At 42.5% G+C, this 15,504-nt stretch overlaps 3 protein-coding genes across 7 annotated transcripts; 1 reads left to right on the plus strand and 2 right to left on the minus strand.

Annotated features, from left to right (window-relative positions):
- Positions 1-200: 200 nt before the first annotated feature.
- Positions 201-1,919, minus strand: LOC116197943 (40S ribosomal protein S9-2-like). Its single transcript, XM_031528225.1, has 3 exons — positions 1,770-1,919; positions 713-1,094; positions 201-616 (listed from the first exon to the last, which is right to left on the minus strand). The coding sequence occupies exons 1-3, from the start codon at positions 1,795-1,797 to the stop codon at positions 433-435; spliced, it is 594 nt and encodes a 197-aa protein (XP_031384085.1). The 5' UTR covers positions 1,798-1,919; the 3' UTR covers positions 201-432.
- A 3,220-nt stretch (positions 1,920-5,139) lies between these two features.
- Positions 5,140-11,736, plus strand: LOC116194208. Of its 2 annotated transcripts, none has more exons than XM_031522961.1 (14): positions 5,140-5,446; positions 5,853-6,358; positions 6,554-6,620; positions 7,120-7,521; positions 7,894-8,024; positions 8,100-8,208; positions 8,303-8,448; positions 8,569-8,642; positions 8,766-8,880; positions 9,042-9,169; positions 9,306-10,369; positions 10,465-10,701; positions 10,835-10,943; positions 11,602-11,736. In XM_031522961.1, the coding sequence occupies exons 1-13, from the start codon at positions 5,438-5,440 to the stop codon at positions 10,841-10,843; spliced, it is 2,997 nt and encodes a 998-aa protein (XP_031378821.1). In that variant the 5' UTR covers positions 5,140-5,437; the 3' UTR covers positions 10,844-10,943; positions 11,602-11,736. The 2 variants fall into 2 exon arrangements, with proteins under 2 accessions (XP_031378821.1, XP_031378820.1); XM_031522960.1 differs by having other exon boundaries at positions 5,141-5,446; positions 10,465-10,745.
- LOC116194209 (DExH-box ATP-dependent RNA helicase DExH18, mitochondrial) lies at positions 11,233-15,333 on the minus strand. Of its 4 annotated transcripts, none has more exons than XM_031522966.1 (5): positions 13,465-15,333; positions 12,761-13,258; positions 12,288-12,535; positions 11,925-11,991; positions 11,233-11,751 (listed from the first exon to the last, which is right to left on the minus strand). In XM_031522966.1, exons 1-4 carry the CDS (start codon positions 15,031-15,033, stop codon positions 11,934-11,936), a joined length of 2,373 nt encoding a protein of 790 aa, XP_031378826.1. In that variant the 5' UTR covers positions 15,034-15,333; the 3' UTR covers positions 11,233-11,751; positions 11,925-11,933. The 4 variants fall into 4 exon arrangements, with proteins under 4 accessions (XP_031378826.1, XP_031378824.1, XP_031378825.1 ...); XM_031522964.1 differs by having other exon boundaries at positions 11,233-11,761; XM_031522965.1 differs by having other exon boundaries at positions 11,233-11,812.
- Positions 15,334-15,504: the final 171 nt, after the last annotated feature.

The raw sequence follows: 15,504 nt of genomic DNA on the forward strand, positions 1-15,504 counted from the left end.
CAAAATTACAAGCTAGAAAACCGTTTAGCGGGCAACCGGCAATTTGGTTATGTTCCATTTGAGATTTGGGGACAGGTGGACCAGTTGAGCCGATAACGGTGATGTCACGATCAAGAAATAGACCGTTGTGATGCAGACCGCCAATACAAAATTTCGACATTTGACCAGATATGCTACCAAAATATCATACTCTGAGAGGGTAAAAGGGTAAAATCCTCTGCTGCGATCGAAGTGAACATGTCGAATATTCAACACAGAACCAACCGTGTTCAAAGTTGAACTTAGCCAATCAAAATCGAAAAGGTTTAATCCTCGTCCTCTTCAAAGTTGAACCAACCGTCTCGAGTCTAGCTTGAAAACTGGTATGGCCGAAACATATTGAAAATCAAAGCCCGAAACCAAAAACTTGGTACAGGAGGTCTAGCCTATGGTTTAATCCTCGTCCTCTTCATCTCCGTCTCCACCAGCAGCCTTCTTTGCAGCTACCTTCATGTTCTTTCTCTTCACCCTGCCGGGGCGCCCACCTCCAAATGGACTTGTGAGAGAGAAGTCGACGTGCTTCTGGGAGTCGACTCTCACCATGAAAGACGGAATGTTCACGACCTGCCTCCCCACCCTGAAAATCAAGATGCCCATTCAATATGAGTTCTCCTTGTAGCTTAGAACAACATCGAACCATGGACAAACTGGGATAAGTAGATTCAGTTATCACCTAATGTGCCTCTGCCTGATGAGAACACGGGCATGGTGGATCGACTTAGCCATACCGGACTTGAACACGAGTGTCTGAAGCCGGCGCTCCAAGAAGTTCTCCACAGTGAGTGCCAGGACATAATCGAGCTTGTTCTGACTCTCGTCCAGGAGCCCGTACCTGTTCATCCTTCGGAGAAGGGCATCTCCCTCGAAGATCCTACGGTTATTCTTCTCATCAAGGGTGAGAAGATTTCTAGCATTGTTACGAATTCGGCTCAAAACGTACTGAACCCTCCACAACTCCCTCTTACACCGGAGCCCGTACTCTCCGATGAGCTTCAGCTCCGCATCAAGCCGCTCCTTCTCATATGGACGTCGTGGCTTTTTGAAGGTCTTCCCATCTAGATACCAATCAGATATATACTCAATCAGTAAATTCATCAATAAATACACATCATCAAGACACGATAATATCTTTCCAAATTGTGCAATCCTATGATCCCACCAAATCCCAGAGAAAGACACTTCTCCAACCGTACTTCCGAGTCCGGTTTTCTTATTCTCCATCTTAAGGAAACAGCAACTCATGCCGGAAAACATGCCTTACGGACTCAGAATTTCTATTTCACAACTTCAGAAGCTTGTTTACGATAAGTGGTCGCAACAGTTCATCAGACAGATTGCGGTTAGACACAACAAATCGAATAACACTTGTGTCCAACCTGGTTCTAGATGGATTCCTATGAACTGAAGATGCAAGACAATATAGCTGCTCGTTTGCCCCTATTCATTTCTAACAGCATCAGTACTCGCTTACGCCGCAGAGAGCTGGACGATCCTACATTAGCAAAACCAAATCAACCACATCTCGAGACGCATTATATACTTTCGGCATATATCAGAGCTCGAGCTACAAAGAGATCATCTCAGCGAGGAATCAAGTAAACAGATCCGATGCACGAACACGATCCATCAGACGTAGATGCGGATTGAATCAGCTTTCAGCGCATTGAAGTGGTGGAAGAGAAGAACGGGAAAACGGAAGTACAAGGAGAGGGACGGGGCGGTGATCTTACAGTTCCGGTAGAAGCTGACGTGAACCATGGCGCCGCCGGCTTCTTCTGGTCACTGCTGAACGGCCGATGATCCCGAAAAGCGAGGGAAGACGCAGCAGAGGGAAGGGAAGTAGGGTTCATTCCGACTTTATCATGAGAACCTCAAAAAACCCTAATGGGCCGGGCCTATTGTCTATACCATTTCGTATGGGCTGGAAGAAAGAAGATCGGGACGGAAGTGAGGTTAGCCCTCAGGCTCGGGCTAAACAGATATATTAGCCCGTTGTCTGTCGTGGGCTAAGACCGGCAAATCGGGTTAACGGATCGCATTTTCCAACTTAGGTTGCTCTTAGTCCCCTATCCATGTCCGATTGATCTCATCTCTTAAAATAACGCGTGTGCAAAATGATTCCCCAACTTGGTGCTGATTCAGAGTTACGAGATAATTATGAAGCGCAAGAAATTGTTGTTTCTATAATTATCACGGTAGGAAAGGCCAACTGAGACGCTCGACGAAGCTTCTACTGACATGGCTGTGAATGTAAATCAAGGAACGACGCGCTGACAACCGAACACGGGTTGCCGATCCCCGCAAAAACAATGAATGGTGTATCCATTTATAGGATGGTTATATTTCGTAGGATGCCAAAAGAGCTTAAGGATTAAGGAAGGGCAGAGGCAAGAACAATAATGCATATTTATGTTGTAAAATTTAATTTGATGCAGACACACCCTCCCACGAATCTTCCTCTGACCCCTAAAAACAGCCCAAGAAGCAAAATCAAGTAATCTGCCCAATCCCTTCTCTGAAAAATGCCCGGAAAATTTCACATATAAGACAAGCTAGCAGCATATTGTAGATGTACAATGATCAAGTGTACAATCTAGGTAAGGGAAAACAAAACATATTTTATATTCATAATTGATGCGAGCTCAAATTATCGACTCAATTTACCGGTTCGATTTGCTGTATTGGGTGTACCTCATTTAATTTTGTCTTTCTTCTACACGTTCTCATTTAATATCGGAGAAGGAAATCTCCGACTGTAACAATGATTCTTGTATATAATGTGTCAATTGCAGTCCACCATTCCATACCAAACATAGCCTAAGAAAATAAGATTAGAATGAGTCAATAGAGCGTAAAAATCGGAGACCATACAAGGTGAAAAACTGCCCATAAATGTCTTGCAATCCTGCAAAAAAGTGTCATCCGAATATAAGATATTGCATGTGAGAAAAAATTAGCTAGATCATCCATGAAGTTATGAGTCATGGTTATAGTGAATATCATCATCGTGATAAATGAAATTGTTAGTGACTACCGAAGAAAAGAACAATTTTAGCAATTGACATAACAAAGCGGTGCCTCGTCATTTTTAAGAGTCCATCCATGTTTGAGGACCAACTCAATTAAATATTTAACTAGTTAGGGATAAAAATAAAAATAAAAAGATAAAAGTACATCGTTGGACCCACGTGGAAATTATTTTCCTCCTATGTATTAAAGAAAAAAAAGTTAATTACCTAAAAATGCATAAACTTTACACATTTTTTTTAAATTCAAGCACGAACTATTTTTCATTAACCGAAATATGCATAAATTATCTATTTGATATCAATTCGAGCACGAAGTCAAATTTTCCGTTAATTTGATCGAAAGTTGCTAACATATATTATTGATGACACATGGCTGAACATGATAAGTCGAGTGGAACCCGCGAACATTTCTTAATAAAAAATTTTCCAAAAAAAAAAAGAGAAAATCGGGGGAGGGGCTGTGGCTTGCGGTGGGGGACTCGATCCTGATCACCACCCCCTCCCGATTGGGGTTATTGGTGATCATAGAGTGTGTCACTCAACCTATTATCTTCAGCTATGTCTCATTGGCAATATATGTCAGTAATTTTCGTTTAAATTAATGAAAAATTTGACGTCGTGCTAGAATTGATATCAAATGGATAGTTTGTGCGTTTTTAGGTCAACGAAAAAATTCTTGCTAAACTTGAAAAAATGCGTAAAGTTTGTGTATATTTAAGTAAATCAAAAAAAATAAAAATATGGTCGATTCCATCCATATTGCTGCTCCGTCAAATAAAATTGACGCGTAACTAGGCCAGCCAGCTAGCTAGCTTTCATAATTGTCCATTGAACCACCCCGCAAGTTCTCATCATTCCATAATTTTATTATCCCTTGTCCTCAGCCACAGCCCACGGTTAGTACTAAATGTATTATATATAGTATACAAAAAAAAATTGCATTTCCTTGTAAATCATTCAAGGACAAAATATTGTTGACCATATTACACCGTGACAAGTCTTGGTATCATTATTTAGAGTGATTACAACTATGAAAACAATGATTCGAGCTAGACCATTAGTATGATTCTCAAATTAACCTGATCGTTTACCATGTTATCCATACAATCTATTACATTTCAACTTCAGCAATCTCCTCTCTTCTCCTTGTCGAAAAAAATCCTATATTTCAGCTTGGTCCCTTTTAGAAAGAATTTCATGTGTCTAACTCATCACTTATATAACACTTTCATTTCATATATTTCCTATATAGTCCTAAATCTATTAATCTAATATTCGATTAGCTTTACTATTCCCAGGGGTCGGGATATAATACTCGAAGGGCCAATAGAGCCTTCCCTTTTGATTATATAAGATGGTAATTCTACGATGCAATAAACAAAAACGATAATCTAATGAATTACTACAAAATTCATCGAAATCTGTGTAATTTTTTTTAAGAAAAAGGGCCAAAAGGCTCTTCAAAGTTCGTAAAATTTGAAAATTTGTGTAATTTACTTTTTTTAAAATAATTTATTATTAAGTCTTTTCGATTAATGGAATGAATTTACTATGAGCAATCAATTCATTTTATGTGCAATATATATATATATATATATATATAATTTTTTGCACATACCTTTGATTAATAAGTATATCTAAATATATTAACGTGAGTTGGTTCAAACAGTTCGACGCTTGTTTCACTTGAGCAATATTTTAGATTCAAGTTCATGTAAATGTAAAAAATCTATATTGGGAGAAATTTATCCTTTAGTGAGTCGCTCGGTTTGAATGAATTAATCGGAACTCAATTGAGTTTCTAAATACTAAGGTCACACCGAAAAAACATATATAAATATAAAGCGCCCCTAATGCACAAATAAATAAACTAGTACTTTACTCTCTTTTTTTAACGACTAGTACTTTACTCAGAATATATGTAATTAACTCAAAATGTGCGAAAATCTTACTTGATTTGATACAGATATTTTTATTTTTAATACTAATTAAATCAACTTTCTTTAATCATTCGTACAATTATTTAAACCCGCCAATTTGAGACGGGGATATACAACTCAGTGAGTGACCCGCACTCGGTCCGGGTGATATATATACCGTACGTCGTCTCGACTCCAATGTTCAAGCTTTGCTCCCCCCATTTTCCCTCTCCTGTTCCATTCCATCCGAAAAGCTGCTCCTCCTCTGCTCTCTCTCCCTCTCACTCAACAGAGAAGATAGCAGCATTGAAAACCTAGAATCATGGCGTGATCGGCCTCGTTCTTCGTCTTCGCTGAAGCTTTACGTGCAGACCACGCTTCGCACTGGCAATGGCGATATGCAGCAGACGCATGGAAGGCACCGGAGGTTGATCCTGTGCTCGCTCTCACATGGATCAGGTGCGAGCGATGAAGTAGAATTCCGTCGGTTTTTGATTTTCAGTTCTCTTGGACATGGTTCGCTTTCGACGTCTTTTCACGGTTTTGGAAGAAATTTCTGCAAGTTCTCTGATTATCCTTCGGTTTCTCTCGCCATTGCTTGTTTGCCGTGATGAAAATGCGATAGTTTGTCTGTCAGAGGAAGAGTTTTTGCTACTAAGCTGAGATACCGATTTTTCCAGTGAAGTTGCGTGAAGCTCTGGAAGCAAAAAAAAAAAAAAAATCTCAAGCTTTCCGTGGATAATCGAGAAAGAGGATGTTTCTCCATTGATTTTGCTCGATAACTCGATTTCAAGTGAAATCATAGTGAAAATTGCTCTGTTCAGAATCCATATTCATAGCTCACTATCTGAGAACTCGTTCGCAGGAAGAACGGGAATTTAATCTGGCAGAGCTCCTCAAATCGCTTCCGAGATTCCACCATTCCTTCTCAGAAGAACAGGAAGAGACTGCTTCACCTCGCCGTCAGCTTGATAACGTGCTCGAGTCGATCATAACAGATGATAGGACACAGTTCATAAGGCATTTGGAACTCCTCTTCCGATGCCAAACCTCTCCAAACAACGACGCCAGAGCGATGGAGACGCAGTGCCGGAGTTCCTCACCGGACCGGAAGACGGTACTAGACCTTCTGCATTCCTGCTGTGAGTTTGATTCCGTGGAATGTGCGGCAGCTTTGCTCAACGGCGAGGTCGGTGTGGTCCCCCTTGTGAACGGGACGGACTCTAGAGGGCGGACCCCGCTCCACACAGCGGCTGAAGCGCACGCGCCGCGTTGCGTGGAGTTGCTTCTGAAGAAACATGCGCGTACGGACCTGAGGATCAAAGATGGAAGGAGACTATTGGCTCTGGACCTGTCTCTCTGTAGCTCAAGGTAATGCTTTTCATAGGAGAGGACGCATCGTCTGCAGCTCCTTTTAGGTTAAAATAGTAAAAGGTGGATGCTCCTTGAAAAGTCTGTGTTTTTATGGAAAGAAAAGTAATGAATGAAGTATTATGTTTACTTTGGCTTTTATATCAATTTCGGGCTCGGAACAGCTTTGAATCTGACCTTCATCTGTTCTTCTAGGATGGACGTTGTTTGGAACCCTGAAGAATACTCTGTTGAAGACCTGGTTGTTTGTCTTGGACAAAAGGTCGGTATGCCATATTATAGTTTCTGGTATTTCTTACTTGGATGTAGAGGAAGTAGACTCATCACATGATATGCCTGGGGTGCAGTAGTATGGGACTATATTTCTTTACGCTTTCCTTACTTGATTGGTTCAGAGAGAGAATTTTGCATTAGGAATTCCCTTATTCCAATTTTATATTTTGGAAGTTCATATCAATAAAGAAACACTTCAAAAGCCTGAACAAAAACTTTGTTATTTCCTTTTGCATCAAGTATACTTGTATGTTGCAAACTTTTGGGGGCTTGAGTAGCCCATGCCAGATTTATCGTAATCCATGCTAGGTAGGATCACTAAAATGAACTGCAGCATCATTTAAATAGTTCACACTTCTTACAAAAATACTAAACAAGAAAATAGGGAGATTATCACCACCAAATTTGCTAATGGAATAAAGCGTGAACTTTTCTGTTGTATGAATCATTGATCTGCCTTCTTTTGAACTACTTTCCTATTGCTATAGGATTTGACCGTGGTGAGGCTCCTCAGTGAAAAAACTAAGGAGATAGCTGATGTAGCATATGCACAAGGCATGGAGGGCCGAGTAGTGTCCTTCGCTACTTTGCTAATGGTAGCGCCAGAGAAGATCAAAGGGTCAATTATGGCCTTGCGCGATGCTGACTCAGGCTGCAAGGAAAAAACGACCATATACAAGAGCCTTATCCGGGAGGCCTTGGCCTTGGGACGGGAAGAAACCGGTCCGGTAAGGGTTGCTAAAAGGACCTGCCCCCTTACCAAGGCCGAGTGCAATGAGAAACGAAAGTTATTGCTTTGCGAGATTGAATTACTTCAACTATCAGGAGTTGTGTCTCCATATGGCTGCATGGACAGAAAGGTTATTTCACCATTGATACTTGCAATCCAGGTGAGAATGGCGCTTCTTACTGTTTGCTTCATTTAAATGCATTTTTCTCTTATAACTGACAGAAGATCAACATATGGGATCCACACAAGCCATTGCATTCATAGTCAATTTGTCTTTTATGACACATGCATAGTCAGTTCTCTCACTTTGGCAACAAAAGAAAGTTCTGGTTTCTCACAACTTTTAAAGTTAGCCCTCTTTTTTTCCTTTGGCAACTTAAGGAAAATCTATGTGCGTCTGCTGCAATTACGGCAGACGTTTCCTTTTTCCTGCAAGGACTTGGAAGCCACCAACTCATTCTCATAATATAGTGCGAAACTTAGTGTCAACTTTTGTTGCATTGTAATGGGAGGCTCCTGAAACTTCTTATAGGCTGGAGATGAAACAATCATCCAGCTGCTTCTGAAAACCAACTTTGAGATTAATGATGCTGATGCAGAGGGGAATTCTGCTCTTCACTGGTGTGTGAAAACTTCCAAGATCTCAAGCCAGCAGCAGATGAAGTACTGCTCTTCTCCTTTGAAGTCTCCATACAGTTACAATTGTCCTATGTCTGACCATTGCTCGCTTATTCTCAGAATTCTGCACCTTCTAAGGAAGAGTGGTGCTCAGGTGAGTCAGAAAAACAAGTTGGGCTTAACGGCAGTTCACCTTGCTGCTGCACAAGGCAATTTAGAAGCACTTGAGGTATTGAAAGTCTAAATTTGTTTCATCTCATATTCATCAAGATTTTTCATACACATGTTTTGACCAGCTTCTACATTTTCCTTTGAATTCACAGGTCCTTATACACGAAGATCTAGATAGCATTAACTCTAAAACTGAAACAGGGGAAACCCCGCTGTTCTTTGCAGTTAAGAATGACAGGATGGAATGTGCAGATCTACTATTGCGTCATGGAGCAATCACTGAAGTTCTTAACTTGCGGTTCACTCTCTAATCTTACTCATAATTGTTACTTAAGTTGTCCATAAGAGACTCAATCCTACACTAAGCCAGAAGCTCACACCATCCTTTTCCTCTATGTATTTTCACAACTTACACCAGTAGACAGAGACCTATAGACATGGCAAAGTCACAAGATATGCGCTTCATGCTAAACTCATCCAACATCATCCTCAGTAAGTGTAACTGGTCAAATTTATGTTTGCTTTCTCAAGTACGCAAAAATTGATGGACTTTTCACCTTCTTGTAATTTTTGAAACCCATTATCTAATCTCATGAGTGTAGTTTCCCTGTGCAGTGAATCGTGCTCCACCCATTCCACAGAGATGTATCACTTTGTCAGAGGGTGATGACAGTTTGCCTGAGTTGAAAGGAGAATTTAATCTAATGGATGAAGACACACCGACTGAGAGGTGAGTCCATGAGGTTAAGAACAAGCTATATTCATATATCCCACTCCCCAACAGGGAAGTGCTGTTTGTTTGCAATTGGGGTTGCTGTGTTTGGTGTTTAACTCCATTAGCATTGAAACAGAAGTTTGTGAATTATTTTATTCTTCTGGGGAATGTGCCAGGGGGAGTACGCGCCATTTTGCAAACCATGAAGAGGAACTTCAGCCGATACAACAAGGACAGTCCATAACTCCACCGGAACAGAAACGGAAAATATTTGTCGGGGGCCTCCCTCCTACACTTGACTCGGGTTAGACTCTGGCCAGGACTTCTGGCTGTTATGTTTTGTGAAACATCGAAGGGGCCTTCCTTCGATGGAAATGGACATAATGTCAGCTGTCAGTTTTGACTTTTACTCTCCTTTGACCTTTCATTTTGCGGAGCAGACTCATTGGGCAGGATTTTTGAAGAGCATTTCGGACCAGTAGAGGACGCCATAGTTATTGGATATCTGACAGAAAATCAAGTGCATTCTCGAGGATTTGGTTTGGTCGTCTTTAAACATGAGAAATCTGTTTCAGCTGCTCTTCAAGTTCGTTACATAACCATCTGTGGAAAGCAAGTTGAGATCAAGAGAGCTGTCCAATACCCAAGATGTCCCTTACCACCGCTAGATTTAATGAAAAATATTCAGAACGACGAGCAAGAATTGAATGACAAGACTCAGCGTCAAGCACCTGCATCTGATGGGATGAAGGTGGACAAACCTAAGTCAGAGCAAATGTCTTGGGTTGATAGATTACTCAGGGGCCAGCCCAAGGTATATACCTCTGACTCCCACCCTCCTACCACCACCTGCTCCAAGGATAAGAGCACGCCTTCATGGCTCAGGATATTCAGGAAGTGGCTGCCTCGCCTTTTACAAGATTTATCAAGGAAGGGAAGCGAAGAACACTATCCTCTCTCCTCTCTGAAAGGAGATTTCAGGGCTAAATTTGGCATGGAGCTGGATCATGCCTCTCTCGGTTTCCTGAAGCTCAGTGAGTTCATGAGGTCTTTTCCAGAACTTTGCCAACTGAAGGTGGTCCCTGTCGGCAGTCCTGGACCTTCCAATCACATGGTTCTCGTGCCTAACCTCCATAAACCTCTCCAGCCACCCAAAGTGTCCAGTACTCCCTCTGCTGCCAATTCTATTGATCGAAGCAGCCAGGGATTCTCCTCTGAACTAGAGAGCCCCGTGACCTGCATCGCTGAAGATAATAACATGCAGGACCTAGTCACTGGAAATTCAATCGAGAAGCATATATCAAATGATATAAACTCAAAAGTTCTAAAATGCAAGCCTTATGAGCTATTCTGTCCACAAACCACAAGGGTCACAGATGATGAAAGAGGAGCATCAGAAGGAAGGCTACTGCTACGCCTTCAAAAGCACCTGGTCCTGGAGGCCCTTTCAAGAAGAAGGGACAGTCCATACTCGTTTTTCCTACGGGATATCAGTTTCTATATGGTGAGCACGTCACACAATTGCATCAATATATGTTATCGATTCTTGCCTCTCAATTTTCCCTTCTATGAAACTGGCTTCGTGGATGAATTCTGCAGGATTATAAGAGCAGCGTCCTGAGGGGCTGCTGCTTTGCTTGCAAAACACGTAAGATGATCTGGGCCAACTTCCCATGCCAGCACTTACTGTGGTGCAATGACTGCAAACTGGAAGCTGTGAAGGCAGCTGGTGACTCTCAGCACAAATGTGTAATATGCGACAGGAAGGTACAGAGAATTGATCCGATCCCGTCGGCCGAGAACTCTCGGCCTTCATGCAGAGATCTTCTCAACACGGTGACTTCCAGTTTCTAATGCATATTGAAATAACCCAACTCCAAGTATGATTGCCTATCCGTTCAAATACACTCAAAAAGTCTGAAGCTTAAACTCTGCTAGATGCTGATGTCTTACTATTCGTACTCTGCAGTCATGGTAAAATGAAAGCTCTCCGGTGGCAATAGCCGAACAGATGGACACTGAAGAGAGACAATCACAGAGACAGTAAATACGCATACACAAACGGGCACAGAGATCTGGTTCGTATAGGAACTTGGTCCAAGAAATATGCAGTGTCTTGACATTTTAGGCAATGCAGACAGCATTTGATACGCTTGCACTGATATGTTGAACGAACTCTAATCAATCCGATTGCACTCCAGCTAATAGACCTATTCCTTCCTTTAATTTTTTTCAATCGGTTCCCTACATATAAAAAATCGGAGCCCTCGAACTGAAAGCTGTTGTCAACAGTCTGAATTTGGGTCAAAACAGTTGGCCTCTTGAATACAAGGAATTTGGTGCATTCTTCCACTTACGCAGTAATGATTCAGTGTTTAACTCATCGGTGCACAGAAGATTAATTTCCAAAAAGAATGTTTTTAATTCAAAAATTACAAGATATATAGATTACGTTCTGTACTAGGCGTTCCAAAATTCCCAGGGAGAGATTATGTTAACCCACACCAAGGAAGAAAGAGTAAAGAAAATTCCCTAATCCCTATTCCTGCAAGAAAAGGAAAAAACCTAACAGAAAATACAGTCGAACAACTCCACTGCTATAGCACAGGATGAACGGCCTTTACTCATGCACTGCACGCCTACATGGGCGCCGCTCATCGGAATCCCCTTTTCTGACTACAAGTGTACTTGGATAAGCATCTTCAGAGACTGACAGCTGCTCATTTTATTTTGCAGTTCCCGAAGACTAAATGATCATCCTCTACTGGTCCATTTGATCACATGGAGCTGTCTTAGTGTGCTTGAACCCACTGCACAGGCAGTGTACAGATAGTATAACCCACAACGGTGTCAGATGATCAGGCCCCAAACTGCATTCCTCTGCAGCTGAAACCGCCTTCATGGAAGAGCGAAATTCAGAACTTCACCTATTGAGGCATTGTATTCTCTAACCCAGAATACAAGTGCGTTACTTTCACAAACTACATTTCTGGTATATAGTTGCCTATTGAAAACGAAGATCAATATTTGTGCATAGAGAGTGAGATATAATGTATAACCTGCTAGATTTACAATGCAGCTACTTTTCTTGCATCCCTGTTTGGCGTATAGCTACTCTGCCTCTTACTGCATCACAGGAAACACAACCATCGGACTTAGAATATGGTAACAAAAGTTGAGAGCTACAAAACTAATTGCAAGCAATTCAAATAACTCGAGACATTGATTTGTCCTTGTATGATACAAAATGCCATATGATCTATATAGCTAATTTACAAAAGATAAAGAGAGACATTTGCTTGCTTTTGAATTTAAAAGACCACCCATAACTAACAACCCTGATGCCGTATGCACCACCACCAAGGAAACTGGAGCCAAGCAGATCAAGCAAGTGAACCATAAACTTTATCAAAGTAACTTACCTATCGAATAACTTGGCAATTGACCTCGGCCTCTCATAACTGGGTTTCTCATCCCCATCCCCCTCTTCAGACTTTTTCCCTTCAGGCTTTGGTTTCCTCATCTGCCTCGACTCTGGTTTCCAGTTTGCCTTTATGAGAGATTGGCCCAACAAGGCTGCTATATTTGTTGCCATCTCCTCAGCCTTTTTCACATAGGGGAATGTTTCCTCCTTGAAGTGGTTAGACAACCAAAGATACATGGACACAACCTGATAATGCAAGCCAAACATTTTATGAAGACATATCCCAGTCGTAATATCAGGTAATATTCAAGAATCAATGTCTTATTGATTTTTGCTTTCCTCAAAAGATTTGTTTTTTCACTAGCTTATGTGACCCCCTTGAGATTTACTCAAACGTCATGAGCAGAATAAAATCCCAACATTCCCTTTATATGTCACTCTGCTAATTTGCATCACTTAGTTTAACATTACCTGATGTCTTGTTTCAAGGTCCAACAGTTCTGTGTCATTCCTTGCAGATCCTTTAGGCATTCCCATTGCGATATTAACTGGCAAATTCTGGCTGTATGAGGAAGCGAACCGTAGGAGATGGTACATTGCCTTAGGATCCCGAATATTGACAGGTGCAAAACAGAAGTTGAAACGATCCTCAAGGGACAGACCTTTGACCTTTTCCAACATGTTCGCAACCTTCTTTATGTGATCATGCTGGCAAAAGAAGTAAGAACCATCGAGGCGGCAGTTCTCACGGAACTGCTCGAGGAGCTGGGAGAACGTTAAGTTTGGGAGCTGCCCAGCAAAAAGCTCGATCTGCTCATAGAATGGGAAGAGGCCCACTTTCTTGACCTCCTCAAAGGGTTCCTTCAAGCACTGAATCAAGTATTCCAAATCATCCAGATGTAGGGTTGTCGTGAGCCCATCGGGGTATATGCTTCCTCTCCTCCCTGCTCTCCCAGCTATCTGCTTAACCTGTCACACCCCTCACGCAAATATGTTGGGTTAGAAACTAGCTAAGAGATACCAAGATGAGATAACTTGAAATATTAACGAAGGTGCTTCTTAGCAATTGCACCATTGCATCATCATCACTACTCACAAACCATAACGCCTCTTCGCCAAAATATTAAGTATTAGTAAATAACATGATACCAATTACATAAGGGATATAACATTACCTGAGAAGATGGGACAGGAACATTCTTTTGCCCATTATACTTTGTTAACCCATAAAAAACTACTCTCCTGATATTAAGGTTCAAGCCCATCCCCACCGCGTCACTTGCAACTAGCACGTCATACTCATTATCTTGATCATTAAATAAATTCGCCTGCTGTCTCCGGGTCTCAGGTGGGAGGGCACCATAGATAACACAGCACCGATGGTCCGTGTGTTTCTCAATTGCAAGCTTCACCTCGAATATCTCTCTCCGAGAGAATGCCACCACACAATCACCAGAGCGAATGTTCTTTAAATCCCCTAACAAAGTCTTTGCTTCAACCACAAGCGGCTTGAACCTCCCATAGTGGCACTCGTGCAGCTCATCACCTGTATCAGAGCAAATCTTCCTCACGATATTTAACACGCTAGGGTCCCCGCACATGTGGATCTCGTCCGCCTTGAGTCCGAGTAGAGCCCGTGTCCATGCATAGCCCCTGCACGAGTCCGCCATCATCTGAATCTCATCAATCACTGCCACATCATACAAATCATCAGTGGACACCATCTCGACTGTGCACGCGACGTGGTTCGAGAAGGGCACTTGCTTCTTCTCCTGTCCAGTGAGGAGACTACAGTAAACACCTAAAGCATTCACCTTATCGAAAACTTCCATTGCCAGTAACCTCAGAGGGCTGCAGTAAATTCCCTTCTTTGCCTCCATGAACCTTTGAAGGGCATTGTAGGTTTTCCCGCTATTGGTGGGACCGCAGTGGTAAATTATTTTACGCTTCATTGCCCGTGCGAAGGGGAACCACATATGGGGCTTTGTCAAGTCCGCCGATGTGACCATGCTCTTAAATTGCCTGATCTCATTGGGAAATTCCTTTAAACAGAACTCAACAAAGATGGGAAACAAGAACTTAATGGCATCATCGGTTGGGCTGAGCCTTACTAAGTAACCAGCAATATCTGCTGAACATTTCTTCAAGAAGAAGGCGCGGAACTTGATAACTGCAGTGGGAAAGAATGCCCGGCCAATGTAAATAGCGAGTGCCTGATCAGAAGCCCAACCTGAATTGGAGAAGCTATAGAATACCTCCATTAAGGTCTCGTAATCGGACCGGCTAAACTTTGCCGCCTTCTCGGCATCACAAAGCTCACGAAACAATTCAACGGGATCGCGCGACTCTACATGGGCACAACACACATTTTTACTCTCTTCAGAAACAATTCCCTCCTCGAGCTCAATGCTATCTTCAATTTCTCTTAGAGCTAACTCCGAGTCAGGAATCGATCCATCCTCTTTATCCTCCCGGTTCTCAATCAATGAACAAAAGGTTCTTGCATCGACAAAAAAAGGACCCAAAAACCTGCCATATCCATTGAATAAATCAAGGGGAGCTGCGGTTATCGAACTCCTCGAAGACAGATGATTTGGCACATCAAGAGAATGAATCCGGGGCGCAAGCAGGCCTGGTTGCCCAACCGAGCCGAAACATCTACTCAACAAGACACCTCTAGCTCCAGAACTACCCTTCCTTGAACAATAAATTCTAAGCAGAGAAGCAGCAGGACCTCTGGCCATGGATGAACGCAAAGGACTGAAATTCGACCGACCACTGGACGCACCAGGCAGCTACTTGGACAAGGGAACAGCACCTCAAAATATGAAAACTTTAGGGTCCATACCTGAATTTATGGGGGGAGAAGAACGGTGAAGAGGAAAGGGGAGAGAGAGACTGTGAAGAGAGAGCGGGAGAGAATGGAGGGAAAAGGGTGGTTAAGGTTACACCGTGAGAGCACTGACCAGTCGGCATCAAAAGTCGGTGGATGGAAAATGTTGCAGAGGGAGGGATACCCTCCGTTGCCTTCTTCACGATCCCTCCTAGAAGGAGGAGGACGGACAGGTTCCGTTCCTTCTCCCTGCGGATTATGGGCCTGAAATGGGTCCCATAGGCCCAACCCAAAGCACGAACGGGCTTGAACGTTTGGGCTTGTTCAAGCACGAGTTTGTACGGTCTGGCCCGGCCCGGCCCACCATGAGGTTGACCGGCAC

This window comes from Punica granatum, chromosome 2 (assembly GCF_007655135.1).
Source record: "Punica granatum isolate Tunisia-2019 chromosome 2, ASM765513v2, whole genome shotgun sequence".
Classification (NCBI taxonomy): Eukaryota; Viridiplantae; Streptophyta; class Magnoliopsida; order Myrtales; family Lythraceae; genus Punica; species Punica granatum.

Excerpts from the sequence above, each read along its gene's own strand:
- LOC116197943 (XM_031528225.1), bottom strand. The coding sequence starts at position 1,797 with ATGGTTCACGTCAGCTTCTACCGGAACT. Across the intron at positions 1,095-1,769 it reads CGTCAGCTTCTACCGGAACT|ATGGGAAGACCTTCAAAAAG; the intron begins GTAAGATCACCG and ends ATTGGTATCTAG. Across the intron at positions 617-712 it reads ATCAGGCAGAGGCACATTAG|GGTGGGGAGGCAGGTCGTGA; the intron begins GTGATAACTGAA and ends CTTGATTTTCAG.
- LOC116194208 (XM_031522960.1), top strand. Across the intron at positions 8,449-8,568 it reads ACTGAAGTTCTTAACTTGCG|TAGACAGAGACCTATAGACA; the intron begins GTTCACTCTCTA and ends AACTTACACCAG. Across the intron at positions 8,643-8,765 it reads CTCATCCAACATCATCCTCA|TGAATCGTGCTCCACCCATT; the intron begins GTAAGTGTAACT and ends TTCCCTGTGCAG.
- LOC116194209 (XM_031522966.1), bottom strand. The coding sequence starts at position 15,033 with ATGGCCAGAGGTCCTGCTGCTTCTCTGCTTAGAATTTATTGTTCAAGG. Across the intron at positions 13,259-13,464 it reads TTCCTGTCCCATCTTCTCAG|GTTAAGCAGATAGCTGGGAG; the intron begins GTAATGTTATAT and ends GGGGTGTGACAG. Across the intron at positions 12,536-12,760 it reads ACCTTGAAACAAGACATCAG|GTTGTGTCCATGTATCTTTG; the intron begins GTAATGTTAAAC and ends TTGCATTATCAG.